Raw genomic sequence first — 14836 nt, 5'->3', positions numbered from 1 at the left:
AACAGTCAAAATATTTTTGTGTGAGCGTTCTTGTCTTTTCCCTGGAACTCAAAAAACGTCATCATTTTATGATTCTAATTTTTTTCAATTTTTATCATTGCATGTGTTGGAATTCTCTAGGCACAGAAAATCAGACTTACGCGTTTTTGAATGAAGAACCAAATTTGGACTAAACTTGGATTTCGCCAAAGAACCAAGTGAAATCTAAGTTCAAACCAGTGTAAAGATAATATAGGCCGTATAAACAGAATATGATGAGAGCTCAAATCAGGGATTCGGAAAAAACAAAATCAAAATGAAGAAAAATTTTTCCAGAACTTTTTCCCGACTTCTAAGAGCCTAAATTTATATTTATAAAGAACAGACTGAACTTTTAGTTGCTAGGCTAAGGAATCTCTCTGTGGCCGTCTTAAAAAATGTAAATTAGTATTGATCATTACAAGGTGACTCTTGGATAATTCAGGTACAATTATAGTGAAACAGTGAAGGTTTTTATTGGATACAGGCACCTCACTCTACATGCTTGTAACACACGCTATTTTTTTTGTAAACCCTCATTCATTTGTTAAATTATAGAAAAATTAAATAGGTGACTGTGAAAAAAACAATCAATCAGTCAATAAGTAGGTTAAATTAGAGAAAACAACCTGAAGGACAGCAGAGACGACAATGGATGTCCTGAAACGACTAGTTCTTTGGAGTAATCACAGGCCGCGTTCCATCCAGGAGACGAAAAATTGAAACCACACTGGGGATAAGACGCTGACCTTTAGAAGACATGGAAAGCTGGTTTAACCCATGTTTAAGAGGCGGGTGAACAAAGTATACTCCCTAAGATTAGTGGGTGTATACTAGTCTGGCTGGAGTGAACGCTTCAGACCTGTTCACTCCATCTTCAATTCTTTTTAGTAAATTGGTTGATTTTGTAACAAAATGACTGAAATGTGTAGCGAATATAGCTCGCTATCATAGAGTTACTATTTCAGTTGTTTTTACATTGAATATTTGGCAATGGCACCTATGAAAACTATTCCCCTTTTTGGGAGTGTTTATCGGAAGAATTGTGGCATTGTGGATAAAAATATAAAATATCAAATTTAAATTTAGTTTTTGAGAGAATTGATGTTGTTCTTAGGGTTAAGTTTCAATAAAGAATTTCGTCTTTTCTTTTCTCAAAACAGTACTCCCTGTGCTTTACTCAAAACAGTGCTTTACTCAAAACAAAATTATCAAAACAGTACTTCCAATACCCTCTCTATGCGCAGCTAAGCTTTTCAGTGTGCTTAAAGAGGGGTTTCACTTTTCGAGTCTATGTCGAATGCCAACAATTGAGATGATCAGAGTCAATGCGAAGTCCTCCAAAATTGTTTGAGACGTTAAGCAATAGACAAGTGTTACAATCTTCCCAAATGTTACTTGAGCCTGTCCCGACTATTGGGAGAGCAGTGATTGTTGTTAACAATCGAATTGGTTTCTTTGCAAAAAGCAAGAGTACATGAGAAACAAATGAATTCCAAAACTTTCAAGAGATAGAATCAGAGTCGTAACAGGAGTAACCAAGGACATTCTCTTCTCTAAACGCCAATATGGCGGCCCAACACGACAGGAAGCAATCAAAAACGCTATTATTAGACTTTAATGCAGCTATCAGACATGCTATCGCATTAGATGCCATCAATATTTCCGATTCCAGTCGACTGTGAGGACGCGGGGGTGTATATGTGAGATGGAAATAAGTTGAGCAAAAATAAAAAAATCAAAAAACTGATGACTTTAGATCACTTAATATCAGTTTGTCAACGGATTTTGTTCCAATAACTGTGCTCCAGAGTAGCAGTTTCAATAAAAAGCCAGAGCAGCAAGAGCTATATACACTGGTTGTGCAGAAAATAATTGAAACACTGGCCAGATGTCTATTGGAATGAACTCCGTTCAGATTTCGTAGCCCAAAACATCAGCACCGCAGTGTTACATTTAGAGGGAGTACAGTCATCTGTCCAATCAAGTTCCCACAGGGAACATTGCAGCCGGATCTTTTGCAAAATCAGGCACATATCGTCAATCAATCGTCTCAAGGATTCTACAACAAGCGAAGCAGGGCCAGATGAGCAATGTTAAACAAATGCAAGTGGACAAAGTCTTTGAATTACTGTCTGCGCAAAGGTGGACCTTGACAGACAAAAATTATTAGCGTTAGTTTACATTAGTTTACACTGAAAGCAACGTTATTATTTCATCGTTTAACACCTATTTTCAGTGTGACCAGTTCTAATTTAGGGATTTTCAGATTATAAGTTTCTTCGGCAACAAAAGATCTTTCGAAGTACTTGGAGGACTTGGTCAAACACACCTGGTGCTATATGAAAATGACTCTGACGGTACCGCATCTATCAAGCTTGCACCTTAAAAAAACAGTAGCGAAAAAATAAATTGAGGACATGCTTGCTCGAGACACTGTATGATCATTAAATGGCTCCTAGAGTTCACCACACGTTCTCGTAAATAAAAGGAAAGGAAGTGACCGTAGGGGTAAATAATTCAGACGACTGAACAAAACGACCAAAAAAGACGTTTTCCCACTACCAAGGATCAACTAGATTTTAGGTCTGCTGCATGGAGCTACAGTCTTCTCCAACCTGGTCTTCTGCGTTCTGTACGGTTCCGTTGGTCTATAGCGCTATCCCAAAACTGAATTCGTCAGCTCTGATGTTTGTTATTAAGGGTATCTCACACTCCCATTTGTACTTTGCATTGGCTCAGAAGCTTTTCAGCAACTCATGACAAGCATTTTAACCAACATCATTTTTGTTCAACGAGAATAAATAAAGCACCAGAAGCATATGTGACTAGCAGCTCAGGATCATTGGGATGCCAACTTTAAACTCAAGTCCAAAACTTTCCGCTTTTTCCCAAGACTCAGTAACATAAGTGAGAAATAACCTAAGACCAGATCAAATTGCTCCAGACAACAAAAAACTCGAAACAGTAAGTCACCGGAAGTAAATTAAAAACTTTAGCGAAGTTGGGCCTCGTATCGCACTTTGCCAATATTACAGACCTTTCATCGAAAAAATTGCCGGTATTGCTTACCTCTTCACCAATTCACGCAGTAGAGTATTCAATTCACGGGGAACTCAGACTGACATAACGGTTTAAGAAGACAAAAGTATCTTTAATTGGCTAATCAGCACTCAAACATCCAGACTAATAACATTTTATTGAGGACAACGATGTAAGCAATAGCGTCCACGCAGCACCAGCAGTACTCTCAATAAAGCTCGACGGAGTTGAATACCTAAAATTATTTGAATGCTCATTTCTGACTGAATCAGAAGGTTCCTACTCACCAACAAAAAAGTTTTAGCAGTCATCCAGGCTACAAAGCGGTTCAATATTTACAGCCGGAGACATAAATTTGTATCAGAAAAGATCATGTACCTCTAACTGTCAAAATATTGGTGGAAAGACCTTCTGAACAATCCAATGACTACAAAAAATCCATTTTCAGCAGTACATAGACCACGAGATAAGACGGACTGCTCAGACGGCGCTTCATCATACCAGAGTTGGTTTAAGCCTGTAGAGTTGATAATTTAGGTAACTGCACTCCAGCTAACAATTCGAAAGAATTCATTGGATGAATGAATTAAATGAGTAATTGTAAAACTGCGGCCTAAACAACGATTATCTATCTCTAAGAAGATTCAAACTCTTTGTCTCTGAAACAAAATGAATGATCCAAATCTACGTGTTATATTGGAGAGGGAAAATGCCGAAAAGTTCTGAACCAAACACCATAAAGAGTTTTCTGATTCAAAGAAAAAACGCACGATTCCGAGATGCAGTAGCGAAACGGAGTGAAACCAAGTGGAATGAAAGCAAGAAAAACAAAAACAATTCACACCTCAAGGACTTCGAACCATTGCATTGGAAAACTTCTTGTTTCAAAAACTCAGTAATAGAGTGCTTGTTGCGGCTGTTCAAAAAAGCTAAGCAAAAACCAATCTTCATAGCCTAGTTCTCAGGTTTTTTCGCCAGCCAGGTTTCTCAATAAATGTAATTGACTAAAAATCTAGTGGGAACTAGTGGTCGCTAGGACGTGTAAAAGACTAACTTGATGTTTGATTGAAGATACAAATATCCCAACTGATAAATTTTGTTCAATCTCGTACTCAGGTTTGTAGGACTTCGGTCAACAATATTAATGTTGCTAACTTCCTGTACGAAGAATCAACTAAATTAGAAACTGTGCTAATTCTAGGACCTTGCAAAATTAATAACAAAAGACTAAAGTTGATTAGGAATCAAAAATAGGATCATTATAGTAAAAGCGGAGAGTCCAATTGTGACAGTTCTTTATGGTTTCAAATACAAAACAGTTGCACTATTGGTACTATGAACAAACTGGTTCAGACATACACCCAGTAAAATATCTTTTTGAACATCTTAGCTACTCATTTTTGTTTGACTAACCGAAAAAAGTGATTTAGGTCAATATTAACTTAGTAAGTGTCAAGTTAATTCACTGTTTGTTTTTGTTGAAATTGCAATGTATGGTACATACTTAGAAATGAATACCTTGAATACCATAAACAAACAACTAAAATTAACAAGTTATGGACCTACTAAAATATGAAACCCGGAAACACCATCATAGAAGAGTGGCACCAACATCGCAACCAGCCTGTTAAGCACTACATGTGCCATTTCCACTCCTGCTTATCATCGTACACCATCGGTGCCTGTGACGATTACCATTAGTTCTCACAGCTTTTCGCACCGTCAGCCATTTAGCAAATTAAATCCCCTTTGTTCAGATTTCTTGCATGTACTTTTGACCTTCGATCTCTGGTTCCATTGCGGAAGATATTTGCGAGTCTATTTCCTCCCGATAATCTCGGCATATGTTTGAGCCATTTTGCATAAATTTTTTAGATCATGGTATCACTCGCTTGATTACAATATGATGCATTTGCACTTTTTGTTCTTAAAAGAGATTATAGGGCATAAGGGCTGTCAGATCTTCACAAACGTCACTTACTGCTGGCAGGGGTCTAGCTTTGAGGGCTGTACAAAGGCAATACAAGACACGTTGTTGTACTGAGTACTTCGTCGAGGAGGCTTCAGTTGTCGAAGATTGCAATGATGACTTTCTTCGAAATGTTAACCATTCTTTCCCAGACTCCACCAAAGTGTGGTGCTCTAGTTGAGTTGCTTTTCCAAACAACCTTTTTCTGATTTAGGTCATTTTGAATCCTGGCTTTAACCCAATCATCTATGAATTTTTTCAACTCGTTGGCTGCTGCAACAAATGTTGTTTCCTTGTCACTGACTGTAGTTTTTAGGTAAACAAGTTGTGCAATGGCTCTTTCTACTTTAGCTAAATTCGGGTTGACTATGTTTCCAATTCACTAATTTGAGCTCATTGTATTCATGTCGTCTATTGTCGGTGGAATTATCACAGCCCTTTTTGTGGTTTTAAGCTGCATTCTCATTCAAGTCTGTTGCTCTCGAGCCTTATCGTGTTGCTTTGACACACTCAATTATTTTTTTTTGTTTTCCTTGCTTGCAAATGCTTGCACCGTTTCGAGTCCTCCCTATGCTTATTCTGATTCTTAATGTCTCCGAAGAGAGAAAAAGACTGCCTTATACCTTTTTGACTCTGGCTGCTTTGTCCGTTTCTGAACACGTTTCAGATGACGTGGTTCCTCAACCCAAAAAATCTCATGCACAAATTTGCGTTCTTCCACAATTACAGGGACAAGCTAACAGGAAAACAGCTCCTCTACTGATTCAATTACATTCTCTGTCGAATGAGCTATATTTTGTATAGAATAAACTTGTCCCGGAAAACAATCCATGTGTTCATTGATCTCTTCAACTGATTCGATGAGAGTCTGCGGCAGTTTTTTGTTCCCTTTAAAGAGCATTCTGTCTGGTTTGGTAAAATATATTTAGTTTCAGTTCAATTGTAAGAACTTGTTTCTGCCTGTGGCAGAACTTGATTGATTCTGCAGCTTCTGCAGCTCCGTCCTCATAGAGGCAGTTTCTAAACTTTCTGAACTCTATGAACGTTTTGTGTTTTCCGAAGTGCTTGGGTTAATAGTAGATTGAATTGTTTTGTAAAATGACAAACGCTCGGCATCAAAACAAATAGCGTGTTCACTGCACTCCCATTCTGTTAAAAAATTCTCGCTAGCTTCTGTATTTGTTGTTCAACAATGTTCTTCTACAAGTCCAAGAATATCAATTGGAACTATGGAGTTCGAGATTTTTTTTATCACTTCAGTTCTCTGTATTCGTCTTTTTTTTGCTCGTACAGGATATCCAGGGCCAGTTCTATAACCCATTGAACCGTTTGGAGCAGATTTTATAATATTTGTTTCCAGCTGTGATGCAGTTGACAAAATAATCTTTTATGATTCATACTGCTCCCCCTTATGACAAATAATATTGGAAAGCTCCAGTATTTATCTCTATGACTCTTCAGGTTTCTTAAATACTCTGTCCATTTTCTGCCGTTTTTCGCCTATTAGGTTAGAGTCTTTTTTGTGTTTGTCGGTTGAGGCAATCTCGTGTTGATTTGTATTCAAGGCTGAGTCCCACTTAAGAGTTTTTAAATCTCTTCTTTTGCTGAAAGAACAACTGGACCATCTGCCAGATGGTCCACTCCAAAGTAGATTTCGCTGAATTGAAGTCTACAGTGGTTCGATTGGTTTCTTTTTCGACTTTTCTTCCGATCCTGTGTCGAATAAAAAAGTCGACTGTATGTTTGTGGTCACAATGCTTCATTGAGGTTCACGCTGCTCTTCTGTTGTACGGCCAATTGCTGACACTTTATGTTCCAGGCCATTTCACTGGAGAAATAGCCTGAACATCTTGGCGTTACGTCATAAATTCAGGTGACCAGAATAGTCCACCAATATTAATTGCAGCTTCGTTTCTGTTCGCGATGCTGTTGATGTCCCAAACGTGTTGCTATTTTCCGGGTCAAGTTGCTTTTGTTCTGCTGCACGTTTAATTGAAGAACCGTTGCTGTTAGTTTTTTTTGCCAACTTTAACAGCCCGGTTCTAAAATTTTAAGCTGGCCTAATCCCTCGAACCCAATTGACTGAAAATCTCGTCAAAAATATTAGTCGACCGAACGTTTAAAATTCTGCAATTTTATATCTGATTGAAGTAGAGAATATCCTGAGTGATAAACTATGTGCAGTTTTCACTATATTGTGTAGTACTCAGGTTTGTAGGATTTCAATCATTAATAGTTATATTCCTGACTTCTTGTAAAAAAGCTCAACTAACTCAGAAACTTTCCCGATGCTACGCTCTAGAAAAATTTTACAAGAAAAGACTAAAGTTGATTAACAACCAAGTTTTAGTCAAAACTGAGGTCCAACTGCCCTTTGTAACAGTTTCATATGGTTCTAAATGCAAAAAACCATGGCACTATTCGAAGAAATTGATCAAGAAAAACAAGTAGTAAAATATCAGTTATGAAATCGTTGTTTCTCGATTTTTATTGGTTAGCCGAATAAAGGGATAATGACCATCTATACCCTTTGGTCGTTTCCGGTTTCTCTTCCCAAAATCGAGGGGCTGATAACTACTATGGTATTCCAACTTGTTAAAATTTTCAGTGTTCGATCATTTTTGAGTTTTCTTAAATTCCAAGTTGTTTCAGTTTCGAAAGTTATTTTTTGGTATCTGATGGTTCTTGCCCTTGTTTAGAAGTGGCAGCCAGAATGCTTTTATTGATGCCTTTTTGCTTTCCAAAACACACCAGATTGGGCAGGGCAGAGGTTTTGTTGGCCGAGAATGAGGAAAACGCTAAAATGGAAGGCCAGAAAAGCACTCTGTGCCAAACACGACGGACTGCTTGAAAAAGGAAAGCACCTCTGGAGACAATCAATATTGATTTTTCAATACAGCGAAGTGGCAGCCAACATCGCACAACCTGTTGGAGGAGAAAAAACAAGCGTTACAAAATATATCCTTGTAAGAACGAACTACTAAGTGAAGTACGCAGTTTGGATTCCATTAGAAAAAAATACTGCAGATTAAGTTGCCGGAGCGATGGTTGAGAATTTGAAACACTTCACTGCTTTCAAACAGATCAGGGAGAAATTTCTGCAGCAAGTTATTTCCAGAAAATTGCAAAACTTTTAGAATAGAGAGGACAAGAACATCACCATAAGCGAGGAAACGACATGGTGGTACGCTACAACCTTGTCTTTGCAGACGTCTTTTCGAATATTGCGCTGATGACCTAACCAGCTGGAATCAATTGGTTCTCCAATTGTGTTCAATACAACTACACAAAACAGATCAAACCTGTTTTTGGGCAAGAATGAAAATACACAATTGGAGAAATAAAAAGAGCAATAACAAAGACTGAGCATGTACGTGTCCTCCATTGAAAACTACCAATGTCGTCCATTTGAACGCCCCCCATAAACCTTTGTAACCCGTATTAATTAAAATAATCAAAATCAATTTGAAAGGGTTCCTAAAACCAGCCTATGTAACAAGTCTAAAAATTTGCATCGGAGGTTTTTAAATATTTAGTAAGCAACAAGTATATCCGACTACCATACGTTTACAATTGACAGATTCAAGAGATGCTAGCAACTGTCTTGGGTTTGATATCACAGAGGAAATATGTTGCGAAAGACCGACAGAGCAGTCACGTCGAATAAAACGGGGGAGGGGCAGTTGAAGGAGGTTGGGTCAGGTGCCTGCATATTCGTATAGTCGAAACGCATAACGTCAATTGTTCCTAAATTGAACATTTCTTCAAGTGTGTGTAACCATAACAATTAACCATTTTCAAATTTTATTCAGTTGTCAATCTTAGACAGAGGTATTTATGAAAAAAGTCCATTACAAAAAAAATTGCCAAGCCGTTCTAAACCAAATTCGGTCAATAAACAAAACTGCTGCTTTTGTTAGCGTCATTGTCTCTTTAAAGTTCATCCCCAACTCTTGTCTTAGTTTAAACTGAAGAGTTTTCTCTGTTGTATTGATTAATTGGGCATGGCTCAGCTATAATTACCCCTTTCAGTTTATAAATTGCCCAAAATACAATTCTGGCGATTAATATCGTGTACTAAATTATGCTGCTTAGTAATAAGTGTGTAAAGAGAAAAGATTATATTCGCAGCACGCATTTCTTATGTGTTGTTTGTCTCCTTTTTCAGCCAATCAGATTGCAGCATTTGTGACTGAGAGAAAGTTGTGTGATTGACAGCTGAGAAATGCGTGAAAAATTGAGAACTAGAAAACGAAAATCTGCTGCTCTTTTCAGTTAAAAAATTGTGAACAGAAAAAATAAAAACAACTTCTTGAAATAAATACAAGAAAACAGAATTTACCCTCAGAAATAAACAGGCCTATAGCTTTGATGAAGTCGATTATTATCATAGTAATATTATTTTGAGTTGATCACACTAGACCTTTATAATTTATCTTACTCGTTATTTGTTTAAGTTTAAGTAAGGTTAATAATATACTGACTTATTTGATTCACCTGGAAAAAATTTCGGGAAAATTAATTTGAACATTTTGCGCCAGTGTTTAGTTTATCCAAAGTTATTTCTGTAGCGTCTATTTGCAGCATTTAATTCATTAAATGCTTATTTTAATCGCGTAAACTTTAAATATGAGTTCTCGATTTAGCTTTTATTTTAACTCCATGACCAGAAAACAGTTGTTTTTTGTTGCCGATCTTTTATTCCTGACAATGGTGCTAAATATTGTGCACTCCGAAAAAGGTAAATATTATTTTGAATTCTTGTTTCAATCAATTTATGGCTTCACGTTTATGATAATCGCTCAGAAATTTCATAAAATTATGTTTTAAGTATTTTGAAATGAGAAGCTAATTCTGCTCAGTTTCCAAGCTGTTTTTGGAGTAATTGTTATTTTAAATAAGCTTTTGTAACAAGTAAATAGTCGTGGGTGTCGAGATAAAGTTTCCTTAAATACATTTTACTGGCCAAAAATAACTTTATTGTGTCGTAACAGCCCTGAAAGATAATTGTAAATAGCTAAATTAGTTATATCCTGTCACAAAGAAATAGCGATGTTTTTAAGCAACTTTTCGTTTCTTGTAACTTGTAATTTTGGTTCTAATTTGAACTAAAATCAAAAGTATGATGTACGGCGACAAATAGTATCATAGCTTTATCTTTACTAAATGATATATTCGGTTTCAATTGAGGTCAATTAGAGGTCAATATGTAGTAAAATTGAGGTCAGATCTAATGAGGTCAAATGTTATGTCGACTCCGCTTTTCAGGACGAAGGCTAGGCTATCAGAAATCATGTACATATCAAGATATGTCATCAAGAACTTTTTATATATCCTCCCTATAAACATTATAAGTTTCATTTCAAGGAGCAAATATCTAGAATTTATCCAAAAAGCCGAAGCTTAGTGACGATACTGTCGCAATTAAACAAGAGATAGGGTTGAAGTTGGACAACACTTTTCATGAGTCACTGGGCAGTTTTAATCATATTTTTTTCTTGAGCGCTGACCCGAGTTGGCAAAAAGTTTTCTTCATAAGACTTTCATATTATCGAGTATTCATAAACAAAGCAGTCAAAATATTGGTAGAACTAAATTTTGTCAGAAATAAAAATCGTATGACTACAAACTTTTTATTATATGCAAGTTCTATGATAACTAATCGTCCATAAACAAAACACTGGAGGTATTTAATGTGTCTTGGTTTCTGCGTGAGACATCTTGAGCTTTACAAAGCGCAAAAAACGAGCAACTACCTTCTGCTTGCAGCCAAAAAATTCCGGCTCTATATTCAAAATACAACATCTAAAATAATCCTGGAAGCTCCAGAATTGAAAAGAAAATAACAGATAGTTCTTTCGTTGCCACAGTCGCAATCTTATAAGAGGTTATCCAGTTAACTCGGCAATATTGAATTTTCAATTTTCACTTTTCAAAAACGTATCATATGAAATTTTTTTGACTACAACTTCTATTAAATTCGCATCTTTGAAAAATTGGATTTAAGAATTTCATATCGTTCGTTTTGAAGCGTGACTTATTCTTGGTTGTTTTTTGGTTTTTCATAGGTGACGTAGGATGTAACAAAACCCTTGGCTCGAAATGCTGACTGAGGAAATAAGTTTATTTAAAAAAACAGTTATTTGAACTGAGAATCATGCATAACGACGAGAGCAAATTTCATTTAAAATTCAAAAATTGTTCCTAAATAATCACCTCGTGAGGCAATGTAAAATTTAATGGCATTTTGAATGGCTCATAATGGGTAAATTGACGACTAATGAGATACGTAGATGACTTTTTTTGTTCTGGAGAAAAATTCATCTTTTGATTTTGACAAAATTTTTACGTCAAGTTTTTTGACTGATCTTAGTCAGACGTGGAGTTCTTAGGTGGTTACGTAAAAACCTGGCATAAAAATGATAATCTTGCAGAATTCTGCCAGAAAACGGTCTATCTGGCAGAGTCTGCCACAAGAACGGCTATCTTGCAAGATTCTGGCAGAAAATTGGTTATCTTGCAAGATTTTGATAAAAGAGAAAGAGTTCGTTGCGGTTGAGCTGCATTTCAATTCGTTAATAATATCTAATCTGCTCAAATTTTCTCAAAATTGTTTCCAGTACAGTTGTATTGTCGATCCTATGAGAGCACGAAAAATTTTGAAAAAATATCTAAAGGTGCTTGACAAACAGTTGCTTGATGTGATGGTTTACTGAGCTAATTTTCCAAATTTTTTTCTGCTCATATTTCACGTAGAGTTGAGATTTACTTATTGAGATTCCTACAAGATAACCATCCATTCTCGACTAGGCTAGTCTCTTTGCTTGGCAATATGTTGTTCTTAGTTTTTTAAAGAACTGAACGTCGGGCTGTTCGGTCTGATACAACGAGATTATATTTGCCTTAAAAAATTTTTCCAGAAGTTTAATAGGATTTTTCTTTACAGTGTGATTTATAAGATTTGATCGGTGTTGGTGTTTGAGTTGTGTGGTACCATTCCCGAGACGGATAATGTTGAAACCAAAAGTTGGTTTATAAGACAAACAGAATTACCAAAATAATGGTCCTATGGTGTAAAGGTTACTAGACTTCTGTTCTGTGTTCTGGAGATAGAAATTTTTGCTAATTGCTGTCGGGTGTAGTTGTGGCGATTTTTTTATCACGAGTTTCTAGCTTATATTATGATAAAGTTAAGATGACAATTATCTGAGATTGATGTCGACTTGAATTTAAAGTAAAACATATAGGGCCATTAAAATAATGCTATTTTTCATAATTCCTTCAGTGACTCACTTGTTCAATTGTATCGGTCGAAAGTTACCACTTGATTGGAAACTGGTTAAAAAATACGTGTTTAGAGTCATCTCAAGTCCCAATAAGGGGTGAGCTATTGACCTGCTGAAAACTTGTTTGTTGAATTTTAGTTGGAAAGGAGAGCTGATTTTGTAAGTATTTTTTACAGCCAAACAAAGCAACAATCGAAAATGTCACAATTTTGAAATTCAAAATAGCTCTTGAATTTGGCGAACAATGCGTTTTGTTTTGAGAAGGGGCAAGGCCGCTTTTCTTCTCAACTAAACAACTCATCAACTTATACAATACATTCATTAGCAATTCAAGACTTCACTGTCTGTTCATGACTTGTTCACCACATTTTCAACTGACGTGTGAGCATTGTAATCGTAATTTCAAAACCTTTTCACGTCTCTTCAAACAGAAGTACTTCACACGCTGACCAATTATTTTTTGTGTGAAAGAAATTCAAAAAACCACAACTAAAATAAGAACAATTCTAAATGAATAAAACTTCAAGAAATTGTCAAAAACACCTTTTCAATCAACATTTCTGATAAAAATTGATTAGGCAAACAAAATATTCACGCCCCTATTCAATTTAATTCTATGTCAGTAAACTATCATTCGAATCGATATTGAGAGTTTCGATTTAAAGGAAGTATATTTCCCCAGAATTGTTGACAAGTAACCGCGTTGATAAATATTTACCTTTTCCTAAAAACAATTCGAGCATCTTATAAACATTAGTGGTTTGTTTAACGTTGCTCTTTGTATAAACATTGTGTTTTCAAAAGAGTTTCATCACCGAAATGACGAAAGCTTTTTAAAATGCTTAATGGCAAATACGCGTCCTCATAAAGTTCTTACAGTGCTTCAAGTTAAAGCGTTGACATTAATATTTAATATCTGAGTAAGTAGAAAGGAACGATGAATTTTGCTATGGAAAATATTCAATCTTGGTGACAATTTTTTCTTATTAGTTCGGCGCGAAATGATGCATCCTAGTTCCTTGTTTATTTAGCTCAACTCAATAAAATTCAATTTATTTTTGCAATAAATGTGACACTTTTAGCGTTTAAAATGTTCTGCCGATGTCATGATGGAAAACATGGTTACTGACTCGTAGTTAATTAGGCCACCTACTTTCCAAGCGGGGGATTTTGGGGAGGCATTTTTTGATCATCCCGTTATCCCAACGGCGCCGTAAAGTCGGCAACAGAATTTTCAGTCCCCTATAAAATTATGGAAAAAATGTCTGATCTTCCATTCTAATTGCAGACGGTTCTGCCCACCAATTTGTTTGAAATTTTAGAAGGGAAGTGTGTATTATTGAGTGAGTTACGCCATTGAGAGTGGTTGTCGTGTCTTTTGTTTGTTAAGGCGATTTGGCAGAATGACTATTTAGCGAATGAGAATTAAACTGGGATTAGCTTTGGTTAGAGCTACAAAAGGGGAAATACGCAATCATAATAATAACAATAATAGTTCTTCCTGTTTTTAGTGATTTTGTTTTGTTTGTTGGCAGCGAGACTATTCTTTTATGTTTTGAGGTCTGAAATTGATCTACATGGCTTTGCAGAATGTTGAAAAAGATCGAAAATTGTTGGCAATCAAAAGAATCAAACGGTACTGTGCATTGACAAAGTACACAATTTTCAGTTGTAATTGAAAGAATAAGCAAATATGATCAGAGCGTTTTCTTCTTAAAGAAGGCCCAATTACTTTTTTGACGTTAAAAAGGACTTTCTAGTTTCTCTCAGACAAATAGGTAAATGTGTCATCCAATTTGAGGAAATTGACAGATATTTGGTTATGATACTATTGCTTTGAATAAATTTGCATGTTTTCTCTCTCTTTGTTGTATCTAAACTTCATTATTAGATTGCAATATTCTTACGCAGTTAGTTTTTTGGAATATTTGTTTCTAAAAAAATAGCTGAGAACGATTTTTATTGAGCATTCATTATGCTGAAAACTCATTCATTTAGCTGAATCACAATAGCTTAAAAATAGCATAAAAAATAGCTTGAAAAAATATTTTTCAAATGGTTCAGAAAATATTTGTGTGTTGTGGAAAAAGGTGGAAAAAGTGATCTTATTTTACAAAGCTTAATTTTTCGTTAAAAGCATGAACAAAAAACGAAAAGTGTGAACGAGAGAAATCCGCAAAAAGCGCAAATGGAAGTGTGAAAATTAAAAGGTGTGAATGAAGGAACAGGAGTGAACTGATTTGATTGACAGCTGAAGCAGCCAACTACTTGACGTGATTTGCTCTTTTTGCCGCCACAATGCATTTGCATATTCTAATTAGCCAGACGGCCTTAAATGCTTGTAACGGTTAACATCGTAGCCAGAAAAATGGAAACAACTGAACGCTTTTCCTGTCAGTTTTAAATTAATGCTTTGAATTGTGGCTGCCTTCCCCCCACTTACGCTTTCCTTTTGAAAAGTGTCTAGTTTATGCCAAGGCAAGGGCGCAATTGAACTTGCGGCGGGCAAAATTAAACAGAA

The 14836-nt window shown here is 35.9% G+C and overlaps 1 protein-coding gene across 1 annotated transcript in view; it reads left to right on the top strand.

Annotated features, from left to right (window-relative positions):
- The first annotated feature begins 9211 nt into the window (after positions 1 to 9211).
- Positions 9212 to 14836, top strand: part of LOC142337926 (ephrin type-A receptor 4-like) — a 48692-nt gene continuing 43067 nt past the window's right edge. Inside the window, exon 1 of the mRNA XM_075387564.1 lies at positions 9212 to 9770. Within this exon, the coding sequence (XP_075243679.1) occupies positions 9659 to 9770 (112 nt within the window). The 5' untranslated portion in view covers positions 9212 to 9658. The remainder of the gene's footprint in view (positions 9771 to 14836) is intronic.

The sequence above is a fragment of the Convolutriloba macropyga genome, chromosome 4 (genome assembly GCF_964194025.1).
Source record: "Convolutriloba macropyga chromosome 4, txConMacr16.3, whole genome shotgun sequence".
NCBI classification, from domain to species: Eukaryota; Metazoa; Xenacoelomorpha; order Acoela; family Convolutidae; genus Convolutriloba; species Convolutriloba macropyga.
The sequence above is the reverse complement of the archived record's forward strand: the minus strand, read 5'-3'. Positions and strand labels throughout refer to the sequence as shown.